The following is an 18,149-nucleotide window of genomic DNA, read 5'->3' as shown; positions in this document are numbered from 1 at the left end:
CTGCATTGTGATATCTTGATATCTGAATATGCAATTAAGTCAGAGCTGAAAGATTTCTGTAGAAGTGCTTTGCCAAGGATCAGTAACAAACACCTTCTCTGGGTTTCACACAGCTAAGATGCTACATGGTGCAAAAATGTGGAATGAGAAATTCATAGAGGCAGAGAAAAAACAAATAGCTGAATCTAAGCATGCAACTCTTTCAAGGCCAAACTTGCATCTTGTGTGCCTTTGTATTCCAGAGATCTAACAAATTGGCACAGAGAAGGGTCCCCATCAACACTGCTGGGCATATAGGTGAATGAACAAATAAGTAACCCAAAGAAACTATCAAGGTTAGACTTCCTTGATCAATTTCATATTAACTAATTACTCTTTGCTTTTCCTATCATTAAATATGGAAAGTATTAAAATGGAATGTCCTTGTGGCTGTTAGCATGGGCTCTGGGGCAGGTAGAGAACCCCAGTTATACCACTAATGTGATGTTGAGTGAGAATTTTCACTGGGTTTCATCATCTGTAAAATGGCAAAAATAAATACATTTATTTATGGGGATTGTTAAAAGGATTAAGTAAAATAAAGAACAGAAAGTACTCAGCACACAGCCTGGCAACAATAGCCCTCAATAGCTGTGAGCTATAACTGCTAATATCATATCAAATAGAATCCACTTGAGAAGTTGGGGTTATGACTTTAAATTATTCTTAATACTATTTATTAAAAGAATGGTTAAATTAAGTAATGCATAAACTAAAAAATGGGTAATTCCATGATCTTGAATGAATTCCTCGAGTGAGTTGGAGGCCCTAGGCGGCTTCCCTTTCTCAAAGACTGTTGGCCTAGTGCACACTACCCTGTAGGTGCTCAGTAAGTGGTGTTAAAAGTGCACAAATACTACTTTTTACTTGCATGTATCCCTAAAAAATGATGTTACCCACTGGCTTGGCTTGAGATAAACCCTCTGAAATTGTCCATAAAAAGACGAAAAGTGAAATTAATCACTGACAGAGAAAATGAATACAGAAAAACAGTTATTTGCTCAAAGATGTTTCTCTTTTTAATTAGTGCTGTCAAAAATAATTGAGCATAGCCCTAGCCAACTCAGTGGTTAGAGTGTGGGCCTGTAGAATGAAGGTCGAGAGTTCAATTCCAGTCAATGGCATATACCTCGGTTGCAGGCTCATTCCCCGACTCCTGTCGGGGGCAACCAGTCAATGTGTCTCTCCCATATCGGTTTCTCCCTTTCTGTCTCGCTCTCTTCCTTCCACTCTCTCTAAAAATCAATGGGAAAAATATTCTGGGGTGAGGAGTAACAAAATAATAATAATTTAGCATAGAATTTGCCTTCTGTGTTAGAGAACTTGATCTTCCTGAGTGACAGAAAAGCAGTAGGAAGATGTGAGGTTTGATAGTATTAAAAAGTGCTCAGAAGCTACGTAAAAACAAGAGAACTAATGTGAAACCCTGTCCTCCTGAGTGTTCAGAAATTGAGACTGACTGACCATTGAATTGATTAATGTTCTCAAGAATCATTTACTATCATTAACACCAAAAAAACTGACTCAAAATATAGCATCGAATTAAATCGACAGCTTTTCAGAGCAATGCTATAAAGTAATTAAGTAGACATACACATAAGTAGACAGATATTATTGTGAAAAAATGTAAAACACAATTCAAATAGAAAAGGTGAGGACATGGGGAAATGAGAGTAAAGGAAACCTAAAGTAAACTGTTCATTTTCTAGTTTATTCTGAAAGCTGACAGGTGTGCATGTGCGCGCACACACATACACACATAGACATGCATGCACACACGTAAAGAATACTGTAATTTTGAGTGCAAAGCAAAAACTTTGGCAAATCACAATGAGTGAAAAATAGAAGTGAATATTAAAATTACAAACTGCTTTAATCTCATTAGATCAAATTAGTGGTTCTCAAAGTGTGGTCCTCAGCATCTCTCTCCTAGTAGCAGCATCAGCGTCACTTTGGAACTTGTTAAGAATGCTCAGGTCCCATCCAGACTCAGAGAAGCATGAACTTTGAGGGAGGGGCCAACAAGTTGTGTTTTTCCAAGCCATCCATGTGATTCCGACTCACCATAAAATTTGAAAACCAGTGACCTAGATCATATGTCCATCCTCAGACCCATCACAGTGCATAAAAATCAGGCCTGGAGCTGTGGGGTGGGTCAGTAACAACAGAATCATCTAAACCAGTGGGGCAGGGCCTGAGAATGTCCATTTCTAGCAAGTTCCCAAATAATGTTCATGATGCTGGTCTGGGGAACACATTTTGAGAGTCACTGATCTAGGTTAGGAGTGCAAAACAGGAGTGGCTAATTGGAAAATCAATATTCTATTGACAATAGAAGGAAACAAAGAAAGAAGGATACTAGGCAGGGGGCAAATGTCAATCCCAGCTGCTTGGAAGAGATCAGACAACCACCAATTTCCTCCAACAATTCTGCAGGAGCAGGAGAATCTGGAGCCAAAAGAGAATTCTCATCTGTCTTTTAGTTTATAAAATTGATTGAGACATGAACTGATTTTTCCGTCCCTTCATTTTGTTGAAATTCAATACAGATCTGAGGAATCCAATCAAAAACAGCAGTTTTTGGCTACAGAGAGCCGTGTATCATTTCAAATGTGATGTGAGTTGTCACACAAATCTTTCTCAGTACAATTCACTGAAGATAAATATAGTGCTTAAGGAGACAGTGCCTATCTGTCAAACAATTGAGTCATTTTGATCCATTCTAGTGAAACCAAGACAACAGCCTCTAGTTTGAAGTGATCCAAGATACACAATACAATCACAGACCGTGCTTATTGCTTCTGTTTTTAATCTATTCTTGCAATCTGGAATCAAAGAATTGTAAACCTCAAAGAGCCTGAGAGATCATCCAGTCCACATATTGCAAACCACCATTGATGGCCCACATTCTGCCCAGACATGTGTGTGTTTTTGTCCTGCGCAACAGTGTTGTTCTTTTAATGAAAATGATTGCCATCTTTAAAGTTTTTTAACTTTGCCTGACAAGTGTGAAGGTCTAGCAATACATGACGTGGACAGATGTCTGCTCTCTCGTAGCACAGGAAGTCAGAGCTGAATGCTAGCTTCCTGCTTTTGAAGGACTGAGTACCCCCACTCCCCAGTTTGTTTCACAACCAGCCTGCTTCATTCATTTCCAGGGCGTGCCTGGGTCCTATAAATATGTAGGTTTGCTACCTCTCATCTGGACAAACTCCCCTGCTTTAGCAAGGAGGACACTGAGGTTCATGGTGGTGACCAACTTTAATTCACATTATCTCTTTAGTGACAGAGAATTGTCAGTCAAACACATTGAACACAATGCTAAGTGAAACAAAAGACCACATTCTTTTATTTTTTTGACACTTTTTTCTTTATTGATTAAGGTATTACATATGTGTCTTTATCCCCTCATTGCCCCCCCAATCATGCCCTCACCCCCCTGTTGTCTGTGTCCATTGGTTAGGCTTATATGCATGCATACAAGTCCTTTGGTTGACTCTCCCCCTTACCCCCACCCTCCCCTACCTTCCCTCTGAGGTTTAACTGTCTGATCGATGCTTCTCTGTCTCTGGATCTATTTTTGTTCATCAGTTTATGTTGTTCATTATATTCCACAAATGAGTGAGATCATGTGGTATTTATCTTTCTCTGACTGGCTTATTTTGCTTAGCATAATGCTCTCCAGTTCCATCCATGCTGTTGCAAATGGTAAGAGTTCCTTCTCTTCTACCACAGTGTAGTATTCCATTGAATAGATGTACCACAGGTTTCTAATCCACTCATCTGCGGATGGGCACTTAGGCTGTTTCCAAATCTTAGCTATGGTAAATTGTGCTGCTATGAACATAGGGGTGCATATATCCTTTCTGATTGGTGTTTCTAGTTTCTTGGGATATATTTCTAGAAGAGACCACATCCTTTTATATAAGATGTACAGAATATGAAAATTTAGAGACAGTAAGTAGATCAATGATTGTCTCAGGGAGAGAGGGAGGAGGGCATGTAGAGTGACTGCTAAAGAATAAAGTGTTTCTTTTTGTACTGAGGGAAAATTTCTAGAATTAGATAATGATGATGATGTTGGCCGTACATCCTTGTGAATGAATGAGAAGGTTTTGAACACATCTGAGATAGGACCAAAAGGGTCACTGGCCATCCTTTGTTGAAGGACAACATTACCCTTAATTTTTAAGCCTTTTCATGAAAAAGCTATACACATACAATAGTCACATCAAAAGAAGAATAAGAAAGAGACTGTTAGGAAAAGATTAAAGTGCCTTTTCAATAGTGAAGAGCAGCAGAGAACATCTTAAAGATTAGAATATAACACATTTTCTAAATGCTCATATTTGTGAACTATTTGCATTTGCAATTAGCTAAATGTGCCTCGGTTCTTAATTGTTCTCTGCATTTATTTTTAAAAGAAAATCCGAAAAAAGAAAAGTAAGAGCCCAGCCGGATTCCCTACTTCTGGGTCACTTTATCACTAGCCAATATTTCCAAACTATTGCCTTTAGATTAATCATTTCACTTGAGTTACATTTAAAAAAAAAGCAAGACTAAAAATTCAGGATAATACTATCCTGCCAAGAAATTTTTTTAAAAGAAAGAATAGAGCATCTGAAAGGTCAACTACAAAAAAAAAACAATAATAATTTGATTGACTATTTAGTTAAAAATAAATGGGGAAAATGGTAATGGCAACCTAGATACAGAATCTTTAATGGAAACAAAGAAACAGACACTTATTGGCATCCTTTAGTTCTTCTGACAAGCCCGCTTTTCTGATACATTGCTATGTAGCAACCTATTAAAAATCACAAATGAGGGTCAGGTCTCTGAATACAGTAATACATTTTCCTGCTTCAGTCACAAAAGCCTAGAGCTGAAGCCCTCCTTAATGCTGCTTTAATAGATGAATGGCTATCAAATAAAACAGATGGCCATTTGTTTAATTTGTAGGCATCTCCAGAGACCAATAATTTGAATGGAAGAAAAACAATAATAAGCTTAAATATTTGATAGAAAATATTTTTAGCAAAATCACAAATGCAACCAAAGACAGTATACTTTGCCTGTTAGTTTTATTTTATTTCATTTTTTCCATTACCTTTTTACTTTGATTGTTTATTAGCTTCAACCTGGATGTTTCTACACTCATTGAACCAAATCTAATATAAAACCCACTGAACCAAATTTGATATAAATCTTATATAAAAAGTAGACCAGAAATGAATCAAAATCCAACCACATTTCCATTGAGTTGTAACCCTGGCAAGGTCAGAAAGAGAACTCAGCCCCTTCACATCCATGTGTATAACAGCCTCATAGTCCAACGACTTCCTGTAAACCCATTTCCATGGGCTGGCATGTAAACTGTTGCTGTGAATAGTCCTCCATAATGGCGGTGGAGATGAGGAATGGAGGAGGTCAGGGGACCCTATTTCAAGACCTCTGACCCAGCCAGACTGCATAAAACCACATGCCAATGACTTCACAGAGATTCCATCCAGAGTCAGCTACTCCCATCGTTTGCACTCTACACGCCTACAGAACCAGCCACGGGACCCATTTGTGAGGACACCAGCCATTCTGGGAAGAACTGACTGAGCAGGCACTCTTCGTTCTCCTTCTACTGGCAGAGTACCTTCTATTTATTTTTAAAATATATTCAGAGAAAATTACTATTTATTCCCTTCTTTGCCAAACCCGCTCTAATAGTATGAGGAACAATGAAGGTTCTTTGTTCTAATACAATGGCACTAAGTCAAAACAGCACAGTTTATTTTGAACAATCTCTAGCACAAAATAATGAGAACAGTAATAGTGCATTTATTCTCCTCTTCGGAATAAGACTTTCCTATCACCACACACATCACAAATTTCAATGAGACATTTCATCCTCTGATAAATCAAAGGATGTATTACCCCTTAACATAACAGACACGGTAAATGATATTTCTTGAAAATGAAATTGGTTTTGCTACCATAAGCAACACAGTCACCTAGAAAGCAGGACCCTTCCAGACAGGTTATAACAAGACCATTGCTGTCAATCTTGGAATTGAAATTATCTTACTAAAAGATCACCAGTAGAAGAAAGTCCTTATATGACATTACATAGTAATGGATTACAAAAATACTTTCTCATAAATTATTCTGTCTCCTCATACTTATTACCAGATATTTAATGTCTGTTTTAACCTATGCTCTGTCCAATGTCCAAAAGATATTTTTAAAACTTAAAAGCCAAATTTTGTATGGTCTGCAAGGCCTTTCATAATTCAGCTGAATTTTTGTGGGGCCCTTACCTTCTCATCCATTATGTATTTATTTGGTTTGTCTCCCTTATTAAGGAATGAAACCTGTCTGTCTCCAGTGCACAGTATAGTATATTAGATAGATGCATGCTTAATAAGTAATTTGATGAATATATGAATGAACAAGTGAATGAATTGCTTTAATATCTCAAAGAGAATCACACAAACGAATACACACAGAGGTTTTCAGCTTGCGGTAAGAAACCTTTTCAAGCTATTGCTCCACTGAGTTAAGAACTTCAAATATGTGGTTCACATTAAGCAAAGCTACTAGGTATCCCATCAGCCTGGATTTAAAAACACTGAATGAGCAGGGTAAATGATGTCACCCCTTTGGAAAGAGAACCACAGAAGCAACCCAACCGTGGTATTTACTGGTACTTGTGACATGTCTTAACTGAATCCCTCCATTTTAGCCAGCCAGTGAGAGATGGTGGAGAGAGGAGCTGAAGGGGAGAGGGAGAGGGACAGGGGAGAGGGAAATTTCTTCTCCATGGGTAGCACCAACAACTGAAAATATTTACAGATTTTTCTGATTGGGCTGGTAAATGTTTCAGAAACTGGAGAAAATTAACTGAGGATTATAAGCCTGTCTTGCCCATAAAAGTTTTCAGCATTTTCCGAATTCGGTGGGTAGATGTGCACTTAATCCTTTGTTGTCAGTGTGGCATTCACACTTTCAACTTGATGTGCCCAGTCAGAGTCCTTTTGGTTCATCTTCTCCGGAGAATAAATCTCCAGTTTTATATATTTCTTAAAATATATTTTTATTGTTTTTAGAGAGTCAGGGAGAGAGAGAGAGAGAGAGAGAGAGAGAGAGAGAGAGAGAGAGAAACATCAATGAAGAGAGAATCATTGATTGGCTACCTCCTGCATGCCCCATATTGGGGATCGAGCTTGCAATCCAGGCATGTGCCCTGAATGAGAATGGAACCATGACCTCCTAGTTCATTGGTCAACACTCAACCACTGAGCCACTCCAGCCAGGCTCCAGTTTTATATTAATATTTGAATAGGTCCACTGGATGTATGACGTGAGAAGGACCTGGGGAGGTAAGGCGTGACAGGGGCAGGTTTATTGGACAGTGAAGGGCTCTCCAAGGAGTTAGCAATTGAGCAAAGCTGTGAACAAAGTGAGGGGGCTCGTGGCCTGGTTGTTCTGATCCCCGTGGCACAGATGTGGCTCAACCCACTGCAAATGCCACAGTGGCATGGTGTGGGAGGACCCACAGGCACCTCCCCTAAGAAAACTTTAGTGGGGAGCATTGATGTCTGACAGACTAGCTGAGCTGCCACACCTCCAGATCTGCTGCATTTCATCCCTATGTGAGTCAGAGAGAGATAGGAGAAAGAAAATACCTGGGGTATTGAAATCATTGCATGTGCATTTCTCTACTGCAGCATTCAGAACTATTTCACAATCTCGTAGTTGATAGATGACATTTAAAATCTCCAAAATTCATAGGGAACGCATACAACTTAATGAAAGGAAGATAAACAATCCAATCAAAAAATGGGCAAAAGACCTAAATAGACACTTTTCAAAAGTGGATTACAGAAGGCCAAGAGACATATGAAAAAATGTTCAAAGTCACTAATCATCTGAGAGATGCAAATCAGAATGACAATGAGGTACCATCTCACACCTGTCAGAATGACTATCATCAACAAATTGACAGATGAGAAGTGCTGGAGACGATGTGAAAAAAAAGGAACCCTTGTGCACTGCTGGTGGGAATGCAGACTGGTACAGCCACTGTGGGAAACAGTATAGAGTTTCCTCAAAAAATTAAAAATGGAACTCCCATTTGACCCAGTAATCCCACTTCTAGGAATATATCCCAAGAAATAAGAAAGGATATATGCACCCCTATGTTCATTGCAACACAATTTACAATAGCTAAGATCTGGAAACAGCCTAAGTGCTCATCAGCAGATGAGTGGGTTAAAAAACCATGGTACATCTACGCAATGGAATACAACACTGCTGTAAAAGAGAAAGAACTATTACCATTCGCAACAGCATGGATGGGCCAGGAGAACATTATGCTAAATGAAATAAGCCAGTCGGAGAAGGATAAGTATCACATGATCTCACTTATTTGTGGAATATAATGAACAACATAAACTGATGAACAAAAAGAGATCCAGAGACATAGAAACAGATAATCAAACCTCAGAGGGAAGGAGAGGAGGGTGGGAGGGGAGGAGTAAGAGGTCAACCAAAGGACTTGTATGCATGCATATAAGCATAACCAATGGACACAGATAGTAGAGGGGTGAAGGCATGTGCTGGGGGGTAGGAGCAGCCGGGGAGAGATCAATGGGGGGGAGTATGTAATACTCTCAACAATAAAGAATTTAAATTAAAAAAGAAAAGAAAAATCAATGATTTACAATGATGGCTGGGAATTTTCATGAGCCCTTATAGATGTTATAGAATCTTATATTTAGTTAAACCCTCATTCACATGTAAGGACAAAATAAAAGCCTGTCTATTTATACAAGCATAGTTTATATTCCCACCTACCTTCATTAAAAGAACGGGTAAAAAAGAATGCACTAAAACAAGAAGAAAGATGAACCCATGGGGAAAGACAGAGCAATCACAGAAACAGTCAAAGTATATTGTTAAATTTAATAATCCGATGACTGCAAAAAACAAAACCTGTTGTTCAAAACTAAATTCTAAATAACAATTAGCAAATAAGAAAGTTAATAATGTTAGGTCTTTTGGAAAGTCTAAGGAACTGGAAAGAATAGGCCTGCATTCCTTCAGGTCAAGTGCCTGGAGCTGAGTAGATGCTGAAGTCAGTATCTTCATTCATTTAATTTATCATTCTTCGATGCCCATATTTTATGAGTATGATTCAATGAATTAGTGACAGAGCATAAGTTAGAAACTTAGGATCCAGGATCTTCTTGTCCATTATATCACTGCAATTTTTTTTTGCACACATGCCAATCTTAAGGAGTCTTTGAAATTCTTATTCTCATTGGAAACTCACCTCAGGCAGTGGTAGCCTATCAGATGGTGGACATTCCTTTCCATACTTATCTCCATGAAAGTCTCTTCTTGCATACAAAGCTAGCCAAACCAAGATCATCTCACATGTGACTGCACAGGAAAGAGGCTAATTTCTTTCATATGAGTTGACCTATGGCACCTTTAATTATTCCTCTCACAGGATGCTATTCCCATAAAAAACTTCTTATCTGCTCCTTCCTTCTCACGTGCCTGCTCTGCCACTGTGTGGTACTCAGATGTCAAAGCAATGGTGAATTGGCAGACTGTCAAATCTGCTCCTGACTTTGGGTTCCTTGCAACACCAGATGCTTCCAGTCACCTGGGAAATCACTCTGACAATAGCTACATATCAAGCTCAAGGTCAAAGTGAATTCTCAGCAAATGCTGCAAAAATAGAAGTTTTCAGCCATTGTTTAAATAATTTATAACAGCAGGATGTATGCCTACTTGAAAAGTGAGAGGGAAGAGTCCAAGTAAATGACATTTTTCTATTATGTCATAGAGGATAAGGAGTTGGGTATCTTCACCCAGAAGGACATGTGTTTAAGTGACGATGATGCAGTCAAATCCCTGAGTTCTAATCTAATGTTGCTCGTCCTCTGTCACTGACCAAAACTGAAGGTTCTGACAGATAAAGAAGAAACATGTCAACCCTACACAGCATATTCAAGCAAGGGATGATTTTTTTTGTCCAGAAAAAGGACATGCTGTGTCACCGTTTATTTGAAGCAGATCGAAGGAAGGCATTTGGCACCAGCTCTCTGTTATCTAGGAAGCTAATGCAATCTCCTGTTTTAAAATTTTGCCCTCAGGTGTAGGAAAAGCCAAAGACCTACTCTGTCGCCACAGTGCCAACTCCTGCTGGAGGCTGGAGGCTGGAGGCAGGAGGCTTACTCGCTACCTGATAGAGATGATGAGGGAAGTAGCTATGTGGACATCAGGGGCAAAAACACTCCATCACAGGGGAACCAGGACCAGGGTCCTAAAGCAGGAATGTGCCTGGGGTGTGTAAAGAATTGAGGAAACCAGTGTAACTGGGGCAGAGCAGAGTGGTGGAGCAAGGGGAAGTGGAGCATATGAAATCAGAACGGAGCCAAAGACAGGATCACATAAGACCTTGAAGATCTCTGTGCTCACTACCTTCTACTCCTGTTGAGCCGGAGGGTCACTGGAAGCTGCCATGTAGAGCACTAATATCCAAGTGCATTTAAGTATGTTTGCAACCACTAAGCATGCAAATCCATGTTTTCAACTGTCCATTTTATGAAATCTAAATACAGATCAAGTATTTCCAATGAAAATTTGGTGTCGGAATTGTGATGGGTTCTAAGTATAAAATGCACACTGGATTTTAAAGGTTAACATGAGAAAAACTGTAAAATATTTCATTTGCAATTTTTATATTTACTTGCATATAGAAATGGTAATATTCTGGGTATACTGTGTTAAATAAAACATGAAAATTAATTCAATATGTTTCTCTTACTTTTTAATGTGACTACTAGAAAATTTGTAATTGTATTATATGGCTTACATTATACTTCTGCTGGACAGTACTACTTTGGAATAATTATTGTAAAACTTTAATATGCAGAAGAACAACCTAAGGAGCTTCTTACCATGTGATTCACCAATTCACTGCAAGAGTCCAAAATAGGTCTAGGGTTGATCCCAAGAGCCAATTCTTAAGCAAGCACTCCCAGTGGATGCTGAGCGGTCTGAAGACCCCTGCTCTATAAAGAGAGCCCACAGTCTTGATTTTGCTAGTTTAAGATAAAGGCCCAAATCTTCATCAGAGAGTCATGGTGGAAATGGCCATACCTCTTCTTGCAAACCAACAACTACCTGCTCTACTATCCTTTGGTCTAGATCCCCAAACCAGTTTCTTGCTTGAATTACCTGTCAGCTATTGCCATGAACTTCAGGGGCTGAAATTACTTGCCAGATGGGACTCCAGTCAACATTTCTCCCTCCTTCTCATCTGACCCAATACTCTGTCTACTCCACTGAACCAGCTACTTCCCACAGCAGGGCTCTCTGAGCCCAGCCTATTCCATTGCATAAGATATTCACATCTTTAAAAATATATTACAAACACCATCATTTATGTAAAAATTTACTAATTCTAAGCAGCTTTCACTCATATGTCGAGTGTCGAGTTTTAAAGTTATTAGGACAACTATTAAAGAGTAAAACTAGGTTGGTAAAAAATAATCTAGTTCTCACTGGCCATTTGACTTCATCAAAAGTCAAAAAGTCCCAAGCAAATGTAATGTCAGTTCATTTTAATACATTTTTTCACATCTATTTTATTTTCCTTACTTAATTTTTTCATTACAGTAGACAGGATTTTTTTTTAATTCAGGTAACATAAGAATTATCCACAATCTTACCATACAGAAATAAAACTTGTATTTCCTTCTGGGGTATTTCTTTTTAATTCTTTTTACATGGTTTTGATTTTATTCTACATATAGTTGGGCATACTACTTTTTCACTCAACATTTTTGGATCAGGGGTCCTCAAACTACGGCCCGCGGGCCACATGCAAATACAAATATTGTATTTGTTCCCATTTTGTTTTTTTACTTCAAAATAAGATATGTGCAGTGTGCATAGGAATTTGTTCATAGTTTTTTTTTTAAACTGTCCGGCCCTTTTTTTTACTTCAAAATAAGATATGTGCAGTGTGCATAGGAATTTGTTCATAGTTTTTTTTTTAAACTATAGTCCGGCCCTCCAATGGTCTGAAGGACAGTGAACTGGCCCCCTGTTTAAAAAGTTTGAGGACCCCTGCATCAAACTATTCTATTTCTTTAAAATATACAGTTCTCTCACCAGGAGCACTGTATAGACTTCATTTTCATAAGTTTCATATCTTAGTAAAATGCTAGATTTTATTTATTAAAAACCTTACAAACTTAAAAAAATAATTCCTGAATTTTTTCTCTGTGGGATCCTATTGTCAGTGGAATAATTTCAGTTATTTTCTTCTATGTAGTTATTAATAGTATTTTGGAAAACTACTGATTTTTAAGTGTTTGTTTTTAACGTAGGGGTAGATTACAAAATAATATTTTTATTAATTTTCTTAGACTTTCTAGATATACAATCAATTTGTCTATAAATAATGATATCTTGCTATTTCCAACAGTTATACAAGCCTATTTTTATCTCTTGCTTCATTCACTGAATAAAATTCCAAGGATGATTTCTACTGCCCACTTTTGGGAAATATTTCCCACAAAACATTTTACAGAAGGTATAGCAGTATACGCTAGGCAAGTTGAATGCCTTCAAGAGAACGCATTTAGACCTGGATACCTTAGTTCACAATGCCTATACAAAAATGGAAGCATGTTCAAACATGTGGCCATGATGGATTCAAAGCCCTTGAACCCGCATTAGATCACAAACAGTTGAAAGAATTGGGAATGTTTATTTTAGAGAATAGACACTTATTTGAACTTGATGATGCAAGAAATTTCATTAAAACAGGAATTAGACATGTGCTTCCCCCCTCTCTAAAGAGAAGTGCTAGGACCAAACTACATGGAGGCTAATTTTTGGGCAATGTAAATAATTTTAATTAAAAAGTAAGTGGAATACCCCAGTAGGTAGGACACTCTCCTACAGGAGAAATTAGGGTCAACAATCCATTATAGAGAAGTTGTGAAATAGATTTGAACATCTGATAGGTAGTCAGACTGAATGGCTTTTAATATGCATCTTACTCCATATTCCATATATCCACAAGCACTTTGTTTACTGAAATTCATTTAAATACAAATAGAAGTAGCACTGTTGACCCTTGAACAATGGGGGTAGGGGCATCAAACCACTCACAGTTGAAAATCCATGTATAATGTTTGGCTCCCCCAAAACTTAAGCTGTTCCTCAGTATCTATGGGAGATTGGTTTCAGGAACTCCCATGGGCACCCAAATCTGTGCATGCTCAAGTGTTCCCTATAAAATGGGCTAGATAAATGCATACAATTGGCCCTCTGCATCCATGGGCTCCAAACCATGAATGGAAAACAATACAGGTATTTATGGAAAAAATCCACATATAAGTGGACCCACACAGCTCAAACCAGTATTGTTCAAGGGTCAACTGTATATCAAAAGCACCTAATTACTTTTAGACTAACTTTTTAGTAAGCACACGCTAAAATTTAAATATATGAAATAAATTTATATGACTAAAAATGGAATAATACTTTCTCCAACCATTTCTTCCACCTGCAGCTTTGATCAATCAACAAATATTCATTAAGAAAGGCAAAAACATCAATATACTTAGAAAACTATCACCATGAAAAATGATCTAATCATTTTTACTCTATTGCAAAAGAACATTTATATTTAAACATTAATTGAATATCCAAACAGATACTTCTCTCTGAGCATCTATATATATAAAAGCCTAAGCAACCGTCCAACCGTCTGACCAGTAACAATGAAGCCCAATGACCACCAGGGGGCAGACACTCTAACCGGTAGCCATGATGCACACTGACCACCAGGGGGCAGATGTTCAACGCAGGAGCTGCTGAGCTGCAGTGACTTGGCAGCTGTGGTTCTCAGGTGACGCACCCAGAACCAGAGAGAAGGGAGCCCACTTCCAGGGTGCATCACCCAAGAACTGCCCTCTCACAATACGGGACCCCTCGGGGGATATCAGAGAGCTAGTTTCTGCCTGATCCCCACAGGCCAGGCCAAGGGAACCTACTGGTGCACAAATCCATGCACTGGGCCTCTAGTATACAATATAAGATTCATACTTCTCATTCCCAACAAAGAATTCTCTTTAGGAAATAGGTAATGAAAGCTGTTAACTAGTTTATGTCTTTCTCATTCAAGATTAATATTAAACCTGTATTTTCTTACATTCCCAAAATATCCTTGGGCAGCCTTTGTCTAACCAAACACTCTTAAAACCAAAAGACAGCAAAAATGCTTGTAAGATAGATACTTACTGAAAAGTGATTATACCTTACTTGTCCTTATCTTGAGAGATTTAAGTATAATTATAAGCATTTTATTTAAATAATCTCACTGCAATTTATATGACCCCCTATGGTTACTGTTACCCTTAATCAACTGGTGTCATATGAATAATTTACCCAAAAAGTACAGAATTATAACATTTTATAGAGAAGATAAGGCATAATTCTTATGTTCCAGTCTTAATGTACTGGTGACAGTTGGTGATTCGATGAAACATCTGACCTCAGAAAGAGCAGCAGAGAAAAAAACTGAGTGGCTGGCAGGATGGCGAGTTCATGACAGAAACAAGAAACCCTGTTCCTCACTGGACATTTTGGAGCATTCTCTTCTCTTCAGACACAAAGCAATATTCTAGAACTGTGGATTGATATGAAATGTAAAATACAAAGCAAAGCTCTTTTCTGAAAAATAAAACCCAGAATGAATAAGTCATGGAAATCCTTTACCTTCCTTGGCAGCCCGATGCCCCAGGTGCTGAAAGATGGCCCAGAGAAGAATGACATCTATTGTTCAGGAAGGTTTATGGGTGGGATCAGCCTGTCCCACTGAGTAGATTGTGCATTTGGCTGGTGAGCAAAAGTTGACCTGTCTCCCCAGAGAAGCAAACCAGAGCCACCAGAGAAGAGGCCATGGAAGCTAACGTCCAGCTCATGAGAGTCATCCAGGAAATGCGGGCAGAGATCAACAAGCTGGAGAAAGAGAATCAAGCCCTCCGGATGAAACTGACCTCAAACAGTCAGAGAACCCCGGGCTCAGGGGGACATTCAGGAGATGAAAGGGAAGAGGAAGTCACAGACATTGGTAACCTAGTAAAAGTGCCTGGACAATCTCCAGCAACACTTCACAATGTTATTTCCACTGATTCAGAACCAGATGCGCAGCAACACCAAGGTAAAGCTCTTCTGGGCTGTGCCCATCTTTGCAAATATCTCCTAAACAGTAGGTTTATTGTGCCTCTCAAGTAACTGCATAATTTGGTGTTTACAGTGGCAAGTTTCACCCTTTTTCTACTGGTAGATGAACTTTGAATCCCGAGGCAAACGTTTCTTTAGCATCTTTAAGCAACATATTTTGGCAACATTAAAACTATTTTCATATATTCCTGGAAAGATAAGAATGACAGGTTGTTGAGGTTCAGTCATGTTAAAAACAATGTGTTTTTTACTTCAAGCATTTAAATGCTACATAATAGAACACTGAGTGGGTATATGTCAAGAAGCATGCTCACTTACTAAGCTTGAATGCTATTGCACAACAGTTAAATGTATGAATATCAGTCAGACAAATATGGTTACCAATGATTGGTCATTCACTGGCCACTTGACTCATCTTTAATCTTCATTTTCTTCATTTGAAAATGTTATAGTACTAATAAATCAACAAACAACAAGTGTTGGCATGAATGTGGAGGAAAAGAAACCCTTGTGCACTGTTGATAGAGATGAAAATTGGTACAGTCACTGTGGAAGACAATATGGAGTTTCCTCAAAACATTTTTTAAAAACTACCTTATATCCCAGCAATTCTACTTCTGAGTACATATCATTAAAAAAACAAAACTCTAATTCTAAAAGATATGTATACACCCTATGTTCATTGCAGTGATATTTACAGTAGCCAAGATACTGAAGCAACCCAAGTGCATATCAATAGATGAGTGGATAAAAAAGTTGTGGTACATATGTACAATGAAATATTATTTGGCCATAAAAAATGAAGTCTCACCATTTGCAAAAACATGGATGGACCTAAAGGGTATTATGCTCAGTGAAATAAGTCAGACAGAGAAAGACAAATATCCTATGATTTTACTTATATGTGGAATCTAAAGAACAAAATAAATGAATAACCAAAATAGAAATAGACTTATAAATACAGAGAACAGACTAATGGTTGCCAGAAGGGAAGGGGGTTGGGAGACTGGGTGAAAAAGGTGAAGGGATTAAGAAGTGTAAATTGGTAATTACAAAATACAGTAGTCACAGGGATATAAAGTACAGTATATATAGTCAATATATCTTTTTTAATATATTTTATTGATTTTTTACAGAGAGGAAGGGAGAGCAATAGAGAGTTAGAAGCAATGATGAGTGAGAAACATCGATCAGCTGCCTCCTGCACACTCCCCAATGGGATGTGCCCGCAGCCAAGGTACATGCCCTTGATCGGAATCGAACCTGGGACCCTTGAGTCCACAGGCCGACACTCTATCCACTGAGCCAAACCGGTTAGGGCAATAATATCTTAATAACTATTTATGGTGACAGGTAGGCACTTGAATTATCAGGGGGATCACTTCATAAATTATATAATTGTCTAATCACCATGCTGTACGCCTGAAACTCATACAAAATAATATTGAATGTCAACTATAACTTAAAAATAAAATAAAAAAATGTTATAGTACCTATGTCATGTGGTTGTGAGGATTAACTGCAATAATAGACCACGTGCTTAGTATGGCACCTGGCAAACACACAATAAATTGCAGATATTGTTGTTTATCCATGTTTTACATAATGCAACCTACTATGCAAGTTGAAGACTTCAAGATGCAGGGTCAATATCTAAAATATTCTAAAAATAAAATCTCTCATCTTTTACTGGGAATAATTTTGACTGTGAAGACTATACATGAAGTCAGAAATCAGCAGAGCAAGAAAATACATCCTACATTTAAATTGTCAGTGCTTGCCTGCACACAGAATATTCAAACAAAATTGATATGCATAATTAAATATTCAATGCTGTCTTAATGCCATCTGCCAAAGGCTTCGGGCAATGCCATTTAGAACAACTTGGCAATGAGACATGCCATACTTACCAGCTGCTTTTCTCTGTGAGGGAAGTCTTTCTCTAGGATGAGACCCTGTGTTTCAAAGCTGGAAACAGATTTCAATCAGGGTCTTTTCCCTTTTTGTCAAGTACATCTCTGGATCTGAGTAGTTCTATCTGCTAGTTATTTGATAAAATTAAAATCATAACCTATAAGGAGGTTTGAACTTCTCCTGGTGAAAAAAAAAAAAGGACATTTGTAATATGTACTTACTCCAGGGCTTCATAACCTCTGCATTCTTGACATTTTGGGCTGAGTAGTTCTGTGTGTAGGATATTGTAGGATGTTCAGCAACTTTCCTGGCTTCCAAGCACTGGATGCCAGTAGTACCTGCCTCCCCTCTCCAGTCCTGAGCATCAAAAATGCCTTCAGACATCCCAAAATTTCCTCCAGTTGGAAACCACTGGCCCTACTCCAAGGTGAACAACACGCCTTCAAACCTATTTTCTATGATGCTTATCCTAATAAGAAAGTAAGTGGTGTTTATGTATCTTGTGCTATTCTAAAACAAGTATTATACTTTTCAAAGACTAGAGCATGCCATGCCAACAAGCTGAGGTTAGAATATTAATAAGACAATTGATATGATATGTCAGCATATGGATGGCAACTTTCAATGAGAATATTAGCATTAAGTTTGAAAAGGACGGTGAAAAAGGTTTGATAAATTTTGGTAACTCTTACCTGTTGTGCAAATAAAACAAAGAAAGAAATATGATTTAAATTTGTGCTTGGGAAAGGGTTCAACGGAGTGACTGACACCTAAGGGGTTAAATGAGATAACATATTAAAGGTGCAAAACATAGGCCTGGGAGAAAACCAAGATGGCGGCATAGGTTAACGCCGGAGTTTGCTGCCTCGAACAACCACTTCAAAAATACAACTAAAAGACGGAACGGACATCACCAGAACCAC

The 18,149-nt window shown here is 38.2% G+C and overlaps 1 protein-coding gene across 2 annotated transcripts in view; it reads left to right on the top strand.

Moving 5' to 3' along the window:
* Positions 1–14,982: 14,982 nt before the first annotated feature.
* The window catches only part of LOC106724288, a 12,657-nt gene continuing 9,490 nt past the window's right edge, over positions 14,983–18,149 (top strand). For both annotated transcript variants that reach the window (XM_014531134.1, XM_014531133.1), the window contains exon 1: positions 14,983–15,289. In XM_014531134.1, the coding sequence (XP_014386620.1) occupies positions 15,028–15,289 (262 nt within the window). In that variant the 5' untranslated portion in view covers positions 14,983–15,027. The remainder of the gene's footprint in view (positions 15,290–18,149) is intronic.

The sequence above is a fragment of the Myotis brandtii genome, unplaced genomic scaffold (genome assembly GCF_000412655.1).
Source record: "Myotis brandtii unplaced genomic scaffold, ASM41265v1 scaffold79, whole genome shotgun sequence".
Taxonomy (NCBI): Eukaryota; Metazoa; Chordata; class Mammalia; order Chiroptera; family Vespertilionidae; genus Myotis; species Myotis brandtii.
Note: the sequence above shows the minus strand (reverse complement) of the source record. Positions and strands in the feature narration are given on the sequence as shown.